The sequence below is a fragment of the Neltuma alba genome, unplaced genomic scaffold, assembly GCF_004799145.2.
Source record: "Neltuma alba isolate B1F8T4 unplaced genomic scaffold, ASM479914v2 tig00010229_pilon, whole genome shotgun sequence".
Classification (NCBI taxonomy): domain Eukaryota; kingdom Viridiplantae; phylum Streptophyta; class Magnoliopsida; order Fabales; family Fabaceae; genus Neltuma; species Neltuma alba.
The window spans coordinates 362295-373115 of NW_021635161.1; the positions used below are offsets into that span (position 1 = coordinate 362295).

The 10821-nt window shown below is 31.4% G+C and overlaps 1 protein-coding gene across 1 annotated transcript; it reads left to right on the plus strand.

Annotated features, from left to right (window-relative positions):
- Positions 1-878: 878 nt before the first annotated feature.
- Positions 879-9657, plus strand: LOC114755002 (myb family transcription factor APL-like). Its single transcript, XM_028943873.1, has 7 exons — positions 879-889; positions 6674-6864; positions 7015-7091; positions 7314-7380; positions 7529-7595; positions 7835-7877; positions 8654-9657. The coding sequence occupies exons 2-7, from the start codon at positions 6687-6689 to the stop codon at positions 9404-9406; spliced, it is 1185 nt and encodes a 394-aa protein (XP_028799706.1). The 5' UTR covers positions 879-889; positions 6674-6686; the 3' UTR covers positions 9407-9657.
- The last annotated feature ends 1164 nt before the right edge of the window (positions 9658-10821 follow it).

Genomic DNA, 10821 nt, shown 5'->3' on the forward strand with positions numbered 1-10821 from the left:
GTTAAGATGATAACCGATCTTCTCGTAAGAAGAAGAACACAAACTTAAATTTCAAGAAGCATACTTGTTGGAGGGTTTTAATCTTAATACTCCCAGCCAAACTGAGATTAGTTTCAAATCTAAAATGATTTGAAGATACTCTAAATTATACCAAAAATTAAGTGAGATTTTTCATGAGTTGCTGTATGGTAATAGGACATAAATAAACATTACATGTGAGGGATAAGAAGATAAGCATCAAAAAAGTATTAAATGATTCTCAAGTGAAAAAAAAAAAACAAAGAAAGAAAAGAAAAGAAAAGAAAAGAAAAACAAGACCAGCACGAGACATTGAATAAAAGCCTTGAAACCCTAGAAGATTTTAAACTTTAAAACACCTAACCCTGTAGCATGCAAAACCCTGGAACCTTAAATTACAATTTCATAAAATAGAGGCTCTATTTATGCAGAAAGCCTTTCTTTTTTCTTTTTTTTTGGGGGGGTAATTATATTTTTTTAAAAACTGATAATGAGTCTACTAAATTGATTGCTACTATTAGTGGAACAACGTTTAGCTAAATAATATTTACACGAGTCATATCAATAATAATCATTGATACATTCCCACTGCTTAATCCTACACCTGAAACTAAGAATTGGTAGGTTTGAACCACATGGCTACCCTATGGATCACACGTTAATCTCATAATGTGTGGTTTACTTGGGATACCATCCACCAGCCAATCAAAATTCATTATCTGACTTTACTTTTTAAGCTGAGAAAAGCTCTGATAAGGACTCTGGAATGGAATGTCTATATAAATATATATATATATATATATATATAATATTCTGCCTTATCCTATTGCATTTTCAAGGGCATGCATCCCACACACACATATATGTGAGTGTGTATGTGTGTGTGTATGGATACGAGATATCCATGGGCATTTTGTCATCAATATTTTTACGTATAGTACATAGAGGTAGGGGCTTTTCCGAATATTAGGCTTATTGCATACACACGCCCACACACATATCAACTCTAATTTTCATCAATAGATTCTTCAAAAGATTCATGTGTACATATGAACTAATTTCTCCTGGGTCAAAAATATATTTATTTATTGATAAAATTCTGGTATGTGATTGTATTTCCTGAGTAGTCTACTCTGCAACGCATGATGAGTTGCATTAAATATTTATATGTGATATGTATATGCGAGAAAAATGAGATATCTTTTTAATTACTCCTTCTGAACCTCTTTATAAGAACTAAATGAGAGTCTTTTATTAGTCTAAATACTCCCTTCCATCCCATATACAGCGTAGGTGGTTTCCCCCCACTTCCTTCTTATAAGTGAGCATGATTTGCTTTTGTCTTTTGTCGAGGCATCTTTTAAAATGTGTTTTTTTTATCCCTTCTAAAATGTATTTAATAGTTTTAATGAGTATTTTTTTTTTATATACGACAATATTTAATAAGAGTAGTAAAAGAGAGTATAAACTTATATGTTGAAGTTTAGTATAACTAATTAATAAGGATATAAAAATAATTTATGACAAATATAATACTTTTAACTATATTGCTGCATATGAATTAATTAAAAATGGCTTAAATTTGGGAATAGATGGATTACAATTAAAAACTTGACGCATTTATTAAAATTGTCCTTTTTCACCGTCATTAATTAAGTATACCTATGTTAGCATCATTAAATTCTCACCCACCGCATGCTGGTAATTAATTTAGTTCTTAATATAAGAACTAGGTTGATTTTCAATTTGATCCTAAACATAAGATCCTAATTCATTTTGTCTATCATATTTATTTATTTTTTCAAGATAATTCTTATAACAGTTGTACTTGTTAAAGGCTTCATCAAATTGTAGTTCTAGCTAATACACATTATTAGTAAGAGTATTTAAAAAAAATCACTGATTTATTACAAATAACTAATTTAACTATTTTTTTTAATTTACTCAAATTAATCAACTAGCTCTTATATTAAGAACTAGAGGTAGTATATAGGTATTTTTAAGAAAACAAATAAACTTCAAACATATTTGTTGATCTTAACTATATTATATTTATACGTCCATATGAAACAATTATTTACTTTTTATAGAAAGATTTAGATGGACCTCCACTCGTTGGAGTTGATAGAAAATGCTAAATAATAGGCACTTGAGCAATTGGTTATAATTTGATGACAATTGATCTTGTTTTATTTCTGTCACAATGCATAAGATGTTTTAAGAGCAACTGGCAGGGACCGATAGACCTCGTCGAATACCATTAAAAACCTTTTTTTTTCAAAAAAAAAGTATAAACTTTAAAAACATTAGTCATGAAATAATGACCTCTAATTAAGTCGCACTTATCAATGAAAAGTATTTTTGGAATAAGGTCATTAATAAGTTATTATTTTCTCTAAAACATCTTATATTATGAAACAGAAAACTACTACGACTACAAATTGGAATGGATGGAGTATTAATATTGATCAATTTGTCATGACGGGGTTCAAGTAGAAGATTCTCCTCATCCATGTTGTTTTTTTTCCTATTTACTAGGTTATATTAAATTATATTTTTATTTAAAAAGCATTGTAGCTATACTCGACTAAACTATCATTACTGATAAATAATAATTAATTTTAAACACAACTTAGGCTCATCGACATGGAATATTGGAATTTAACACAAAGATGGGACCCACAAGTTCACCTTCAAGAGGAATATATTCATTCATATGGAAGAATATATTCATAGGCATCCCATAAAGATGCTTAAAATTCAAGCAAACAGCCTCCTTCTCTCACTAAACCGAACCCACTTTTGCTACGTAGTACGCTCTCTCTAGCTTTTTAAAACACAATTAAAAAGAAAAGTGAAATCCTCTTGCTTTGCTTGGTTAAATCACAATGGCATAATAATAATAGTAGTAGTAGTAGTAGAAGTAGTAGCTACAAGTCTTAAGAAGAATCCCCACTTAATTCATTTATTTTTTGCTCTATTTTTAATTATTTGTACCCCTCAATTATATGAATGGACATGTTACCAATTAAATTACGGGCTTATAATAATTAGCATTCGAATAATAAAAGAGGAATATGGAGGCCACAAACTAGGTATAGTCTTAATCACATAGATTTTGTCTGTTTCAGATCAGATTTATTGTCCACTTGGAACTCATTGATTGGTTCAAATTGTCTATTTATGGTGGGCTGGTCAAAAATTGGCTCATGTGATAGGACAAATCAGCTGCAAATTCTGAAGGGTTTTGCAATAAAATAAGAGATTATATATGAACTAAGTAAGTTTAAGCATATTTTGTGTGCTACGAATTAACGCAATTAGTTTTTACACTTTCTGGAGAAAGGAATCTTCGTTTGATTGTCAAAGAAGAAAGCATTTATTCTCAGCTCAACTTGAGGCATTTCATTTATCACTTCTTTAATTTTTTGTCACAAATTAAAGGAGAAGTTTTTTTGCTTTAGTATTTTGTTGTCTTTTTGTTTTGTCTGGTAATCGTATAATTTTTAATAGACTAACTGAAGTGACAATTTGTTGAAAATTTGTCTGGTAATCGTATAATTTTAAATAGACTAACTGAATCGACAATTTGTTGAAAATTCATTACTGAGTCTATTCATCTAAGTCATAAATTTGGCACAAATTAAACCAATCAAAATTCGATTTTAAAAAAAAAACAATTCAAGGTTCCATTAATTTTGAATTTTTAAAAGAATATTTGTAATAAAACAGCATAGTTCATCCTATGCAAAATAAATTAACTCAGCCACCAGATTATTATATCATTAGATTTTATGTCATTTGTTTTTGGGGCTTGAAAATACAGTTTATTCTTCTATCTATATTTTGTGCTTCAATAAGCAATTATTAATTAGGTTTTGAGTGATATAAAGTTTTATGGAAGAAGAAGGTCCCCCACTGATGCCATGAAGTAATTTTACCAACCACATACCCTGAAGTTTTGGTTCCATTTTTCTTCTTTGTGCTTTCTCATCATGATGATAGGTAACACAATTTCATTTGGATCGCTCTTTATTTTGAAAATTAATATAAAAAGAAAAGAAAAGAAAGGAAAAGATACATATATTTGAACTCTTACATGTCTTGATTGTGAAGTATGAAAATCCAAATATTTGTTCAAATTTGAAAGTTCATATGGTGTCGATCGTTATGAACATGCAAAGATCAAAAGGGAAAGTTTCCATATTCATTCATAAAGATAGAACAACACGGAGAGAATATATATCATTACCTTTCTTTTCATATATTCATTTTTACTTTTAAATTAATTATACTCCTTTACGAATATAATGAATATTATACATAGATATTTCATCGACCTGGAAATAGAAATTTGTGTTAATTTAAAATAAACTGATTAAATTAATAGTGTTTGATGGGAAATAATAAACTGAAACCATAGTTTCAAATTACTTATCCAATCGGACCTAATTGAAAAGTTGATTAATCCTATATATGAAAGACCTATTTCACAAGGTTATCAATTTTTTTAAAATTAATCCTATTAAAGTCACACAAACAATAATTAAGCAGAAGAGGGAGTGAAGGAATCAAAGAAGATAATTATGATTTTTTTTTAAAAAAAACATATCATATTAACTTAACTAATTTAATCAACATTCTTAATTTGCTCAAATTATTAGTTCTTACATTAAAGACAGGAAAAGTATTTTAAATTGTTGTTATTAACAGAAAATAAATATTATCATCTAATTCAGTGAAATTATTTTGATCATATTTTAACCGAGGGAAACTTGTTTGTACTTTTATGATAGTACAAGAGAGACAAAGAGAGGGCGATTTCCCTCCAAGATTTTTGGGGCTAAAATTTTCCACAGTTAATGACCTTTACTTTGAAAAAATTATATTTCCAAAACTCGCATAATAATTTGGTGTCGATCGATGTTAATTCAGTACACGTAGTAATAGTCTCTTGATAATAATTTCACCACCTCGGGAAAAAAAAAAAGTTTCCCTATATATAGCAAAAACTCTTACATTATATATAAATATTTCAACGAAAATTTCGAGTTTTATTTGTTGCTTTATATTTGTCGAAGTGGGAGGGCCAAAATGCACTCACATTCATACTGATTACTTCTCGATATTTTCAAACTTACCCTTTTTTAGATGTAATTTTTCACCTCGAAAAATGCACTTCTCAACTATATTTTAATTAGATATAACTTTTCACCTCTAAACAAGAACAAAATTATACTGTGACAGATATTTTAAAGTGACCGCTGGAATAATTGATTGTTGATGACAAGCCAAATTAAAGCGCTCGATGTGGAGGGTATTTCAACAATCCAATAAATAAACAGATTATTCGGTCAAATATAAGAATGAAACTTTTCCGGCGAAGGAACCAAAAGCAAAATCGTTGAGTTATTTTATATATATTATTGGCTGTTTGATGGGCTCAGAATTATTATGCTAAAAAGGATGCCGTACTACGATATGACTCACCTATGCAGATCTCTTGAGGGGCTAGATGTGACTTACTTATTATGCATGACTTGTTTATGTGTACATCTTCATCATGACTATTAATTACATTTTACATACACATACATATAAATAAATATCCATGTAAGAAATTCTTTTGACTATATATCCACTTTTTTAACCAAAAATACATCAAATTAATTATAAAAATTAAAGAAGAACTAGTAATTATTTTTGTCATTTTATAACTCTTTTATTAAGTTCTACCAAATATATTTCAATTTGCAGCATATTCTAAAGACATACAAATCCTCTAGTTATACTTGGTTGTACATATATGTATATACACCCATACACATCTCCCTCTAGTGAGTATGTGTGTCCCTCTATGCCTACATGCAAAATTATATTTGAATTTAAAATACATGTATCTTTATGTGAAAATCCCTCCGTTTCAATTTATAAAATATTTTGTGAATAAATTGTGAAGAAAGATTAATCTTATTAGGTACAATTAAAAGCCTTAACTTTTTTACAATTTTAACCTTTAAAAATATTTTTTGTTATTTAATACTAACTCTTAGCTGACGAGGGATTTTCTTTTTTAATAAGATCATTAATAAATCATTGTTTCTCTAAAACATCTTACATTATGATGAAACACAAAACTACTCTGGAAAAACGTCTCTTATAAATGGAGATGGAGGGAGTAATTAACTATGCATAACACATGCTTAATTTAATAATCAAAACCAGATTGCAGGGAGAGGAGAGAGACACACACAGAGAGATTATCAGAGAGAGAGAGAGGGAGGGAGGGAGGGGGAATCTTTTTGGCAAAGGAAGGGTCTTCATGTTAGAATAATATAATGAAGAAGGAAGCTTTATTTATGTATAGTAATAATAATTAATATATTAATATGTTGTGATTTTATTTTTAATGTAAAATACTGATTAACTGGTCACCCCTAGCCATATGCTCTTTTATAGTTGAGGAGGGCAAACTAAAGGCATTTCAGATATCATATATCCCCACCACACACACACCTCTCTGCTCTTCAAATTAAAACGCACCCTATTCTTCCCCCTATTTGCATCGCATTTGTTCTTCTTGAATCTCTGCGTATTCTGATCTCCTCTCTCACTCACAGATCAGAGAGAGTCTCTCAGAAAAAGAGAGAGAGAGAAGAGAGAGAGAGATGGAAAGAATGTTCCCTCCAAAGAAGCCCTCAACTATGAATTCCCATGACAGACCCATGTGTATTCAAGGCGACTCTGGCCTCGTCCTCACCACCGACCCTAAGCCTCGCCTTCGTTGGACCGTCGAACTCCATGAACGCTTCGTCGACGCCGTCACCCAGCTCGGCGGCCCTGATAGTACGTACTTAATTACCACCTTAACTTCCCGCCCTCTTATATATATGTGTATATATAACGTTATTAAATCAGCCGAAAAGCTTATTGATAGATTAACTAGACTAGTTCTTGGTTCTTAATTAATTCCTGTTTCTGCGTGAAATTTTGCAGAGGCCACCCCGAAAACCATTATGAGGGTTATGGGTGTGAAGGGGCTTACGCTTTACCATCTCAAGAGCCACCTTCAGGTATGAACGAACACGTAATTAATTAATACTAATTGTTGATTCGCTTTTGCTTTTGAGTTTTGTTTATGTTTGGTTATGAGGACGCTTTTGATTTGGGACAGTTACTGCATGTTTTTCTGGGTGGTTTGATCTCGAGCTTGCTTTTTTTTTTTTTTTTTTTGCCCCCTTCTTTCGCTTTAATTTTGATGTTCTTTTTGTATCGTGTTGGTTTGTGTTTCGCAGAAATTTAGGCTTGGGAAGCAACCCCACAAAGAATTCAATGATCATTCCATTAAGGATAGTATGAGAGGTGACACTTCTTTTTCTAGGGTTCCTCAGTCTCATTGTTTTTTTTTTTTGGCACCTTCTTTTTTGATCTTTTTATATCTTTACACTTCATGATAGTTTTTTCCCTTTTAAATTTTTATTCACTTAAGCTTTTATATTACTCTGTGCAGCTTCGGCTTTAGAGCTTCAACGAAACACTGCTTCCCCATCGGCCATGATTGGTCGCAACATGAATGAGTATGCTCCCCAGTTCTGTTTTCTTCATTAATTTTAAAGCATTTAACAGGTTAATATGTTTCAAAAGATTTTTATTTTCACTCTTTTTTTTCTATTTTTTATTTTAAGAAAAAAATCCTGAGTTTTTTTTTAAATTCCTTTTCTGGGGTTTTGGGGGGATTATGTGATTTTCTTTGTGCATGGAATGTGTTCGTGTGACACTGTATGAACAGTAACTCACGCATGGTTGATGCGATCAGGATGCAAATGGAGGTGCAGAGGAGACTGCATGAACAGCTTGAGGTAAAAGAAAAGGAAAAATAAATAATATATTTTCTTTTTATCATAAAAAATAATTTACTTACTTTAAAAAAAGCCACTAGCTTGAATTTCTGTCCCAGAAAAAGGACAATTCTTCAATTCTCTTCACATGTTTGGAATAAAATTTGATTCTCTTTCAGCTCAGCAAAAGGAACAAAATGAATAAAAAGAATTAGAATTAAATTATATATAATCCTCCTTTCATCCCTGAATATAATTGTCAATACTGGACTGAAAAACTTGTTTGTGTCTAAATAATTTTTTGTTATTTTCAAATCTGCCCATAATTTAATACTCTTTCGTGATAGTAAAACAATTTATTAAGGGTCGAGGGAAATCATTAAATAGGAGTTTTTTTCGAAAAAAGATTTAAAACAACATACAGTTTGAGCTATGTATTATATATAAAAAGTGATAGAAGCTAAAAATATTATGTATTATATTTAGGGACAAAAGGAGGATTATGTTTTAAGACAACTCAAAATGATTAGCAGTAATTCTTGATTGAAATTTTCTATCCTCATGCCATTTAAAGAGAGAATGAAATCAAACAATATAATTATGTATATAATTTTTTTTATTTTATTTACATGGTTCCTATTTTTACTTTCTTTCCATCTTTCTGCAAATATATTTCATGCAATCTCTTTTTTGACCACAAAGAATCTAGATTCAATCATTTTCAAAAATTAAAATATATATGGTCAATTATTTGTTTCTTTAAACCTCCCAACACCTCCTACAAATTCATATGGCAGGTCCAAAAACATCTTCAGCTAAGAATTGAAGCTCAAGGAAAGTACATGCAGAGCATATTGGAGAAGGCTTATCAAACACTTGCAGGTGAAAACATGGCTGCCACCAATAACTTAAAGGGAAATATCAGTATTGGAGCAGCTCAAGCCATGCCTGAAATAGGGGCTGGAGGAGTCAGAAAAGATTTTAGTTCAACTCTTAATTTTCCCTTTCAAGAACTCAACATCTACGGTGGCGGTAGCGTTGGTAGTGACCAACTTGATCATCATCTTCACCATATGGAGAGGCCACAGCTCGAGGGGTTGATGATACCAAATAACAATAACAATAACAACAATGAAAATTTGAGTCTGGGCAAGAAGAGGCCAAATCCTTATAACAGTACTGCTACAGGGAAGAGTCCATTGATTTGGAATGATGATCTTCGGCTTCATCAAGATATAGGGACTGCTTCATCATGCCTCGGAGGACCTCAAGATGATCCTTTCAAAGGTTTTGATCAGCAACTTCATATCGCACCACCATCGTTGGATCATAGAGCAGGTGAAATGGATCCTACCATGTCAGAAATTTATGACACAAAGCCTGTGCTACAAGGAGAAGCTGTGTGTGATAAGTTTTCAGAGGCTTCAGTGAAGCTTGAAAGGCCATCGCCAAAAAGGACAGCAACCACCACTCCTCTTCAAGGAGAAAGGATGAGTCCCATGATTAATAGTGGTACTATGGCACAAGGAAGAAGCTCACCATTTGGGTGAATTAACCAAGTTTCAAATCATTATTTCTTGTATAATTGACTTGTTATGAACACAAGATCTCGGCTTTTGAACTAGATGTTGAAATTAGTACTTACTATCTGATTTAGGGTTATTTCCTGCGGACTAATTAATATTATTATTATGGCATAATATATATGCCTTTGCATCGCAAACCAAAAAGTCGTCATCATCATATTTTGATATAATTGTGAATTTATACTTTAATGTTTTGAGGATTGTCTGTGCATGTATCCTAGAGATTTGATTGCTAATTTTTTTTTGTCATGAACTTATAATAATTTAATTAGTTATTTGACACGCTAAGTTAACTCATGCATATGTTATGAAATGGATGAGCAAATGTAGAAGCAGACAAACTTGTTTTCTTTATATGGCATATTGATGGCTTTCTCTTTATAGCTTTCTTTGGACCCACTTTTGAAACATTCCCTGCGTCATCATTAAGCAGTGTGTAGCAGATTTTTCATTTTCCCCGTAGAACTAGAATCATATATTTGTAGGAGAGAAAGGCAATAAGAGTCAAGAGTAGAAGGAGATCAAGAGAGACAATTCAATCAAAAAGAGAAGATAATTACGCTGGATTTTGGTTTATTAGTGGAAGCAAAAAGTACTCTTATCTATTTCCTGCAAATTAGGCACGTTCTTTATGAAATCTTTCATCTCAAAATGAATTATTTGCTTTTGCCTGACCTGGAAAATGAATTAATTATAATATCCACATATATATATCAGTGAATCTGAACATTATGAAAATGTAATATGAGAATTTTATAGAGAAAATAGAAAAAGCAAAGAAAGAAATAAGTTAATGATATGTTTGTTGATCTGCTTTTCCTATGATGTCCACTTGGATTTCCGCCCGGTCACTTGATGATAATGCACCACTTAGTAACTTTCATAACAGTTAATGAGTTGATTATTAGTTTAGTTAGTTGGTCCGAGTTAGTTACCCAATGATTGCAGACAAATCTCTTGGGAAAACAAATAAAAAGAAAAGGGGAAAAAACCATGATGATGACGATGAAGATGATGTTGCAGATGATTTCTTTTTCTTTTCTTTATCAAATTATAAAGACATATAGATCAGGGCCTCCAAGTGTGTACTCTTGGGGAAAGACAGACCAGTGAAGAAGGATAAAAGATGATATCAGTGTGTGTGTGTGTGTGTGTGTGAGAGAGAGAGAGAGAGGAATCAAATTTGAAATGTTTAAAATGATTATTGCATTGTTCTTTTTAGTGATGATGAAGAAGGAACAGTGAGAGAGACCATCCTTTTTCCTTTGAAGGATCCTAAGAAGTGAGCCATGCTTTGAAGCCGACACGACATATCCGTCTTTCACTCCCTTCTCTTCCTCAATATTCACAGTATTTAATTACTCAGCAGCATTATTATT

Coding starts and splice junctions, on each gene's coding strand:
- LOC114755002 (XM_028943873.1), top strand. CDS start 6,687: ATGGAAAGAATGTTCCCTCCAAAGAAGCCCTCAACTATGAATTCCCAT. Junction 7,381..7,528: donor CATTAAGGATAGTATGAGAG/GTGACACTTCTT, acceptor TACTCTGTGCAG/CTTCGGCTTTAGAGCTTCAA. Junction 7,878..8,653: donor GACTGCATGAACAGCTTGAG/GTAAAAGAAAAG, acceptor TTCATATGGCAG/GTCCAAAAACATCTTCAGCT.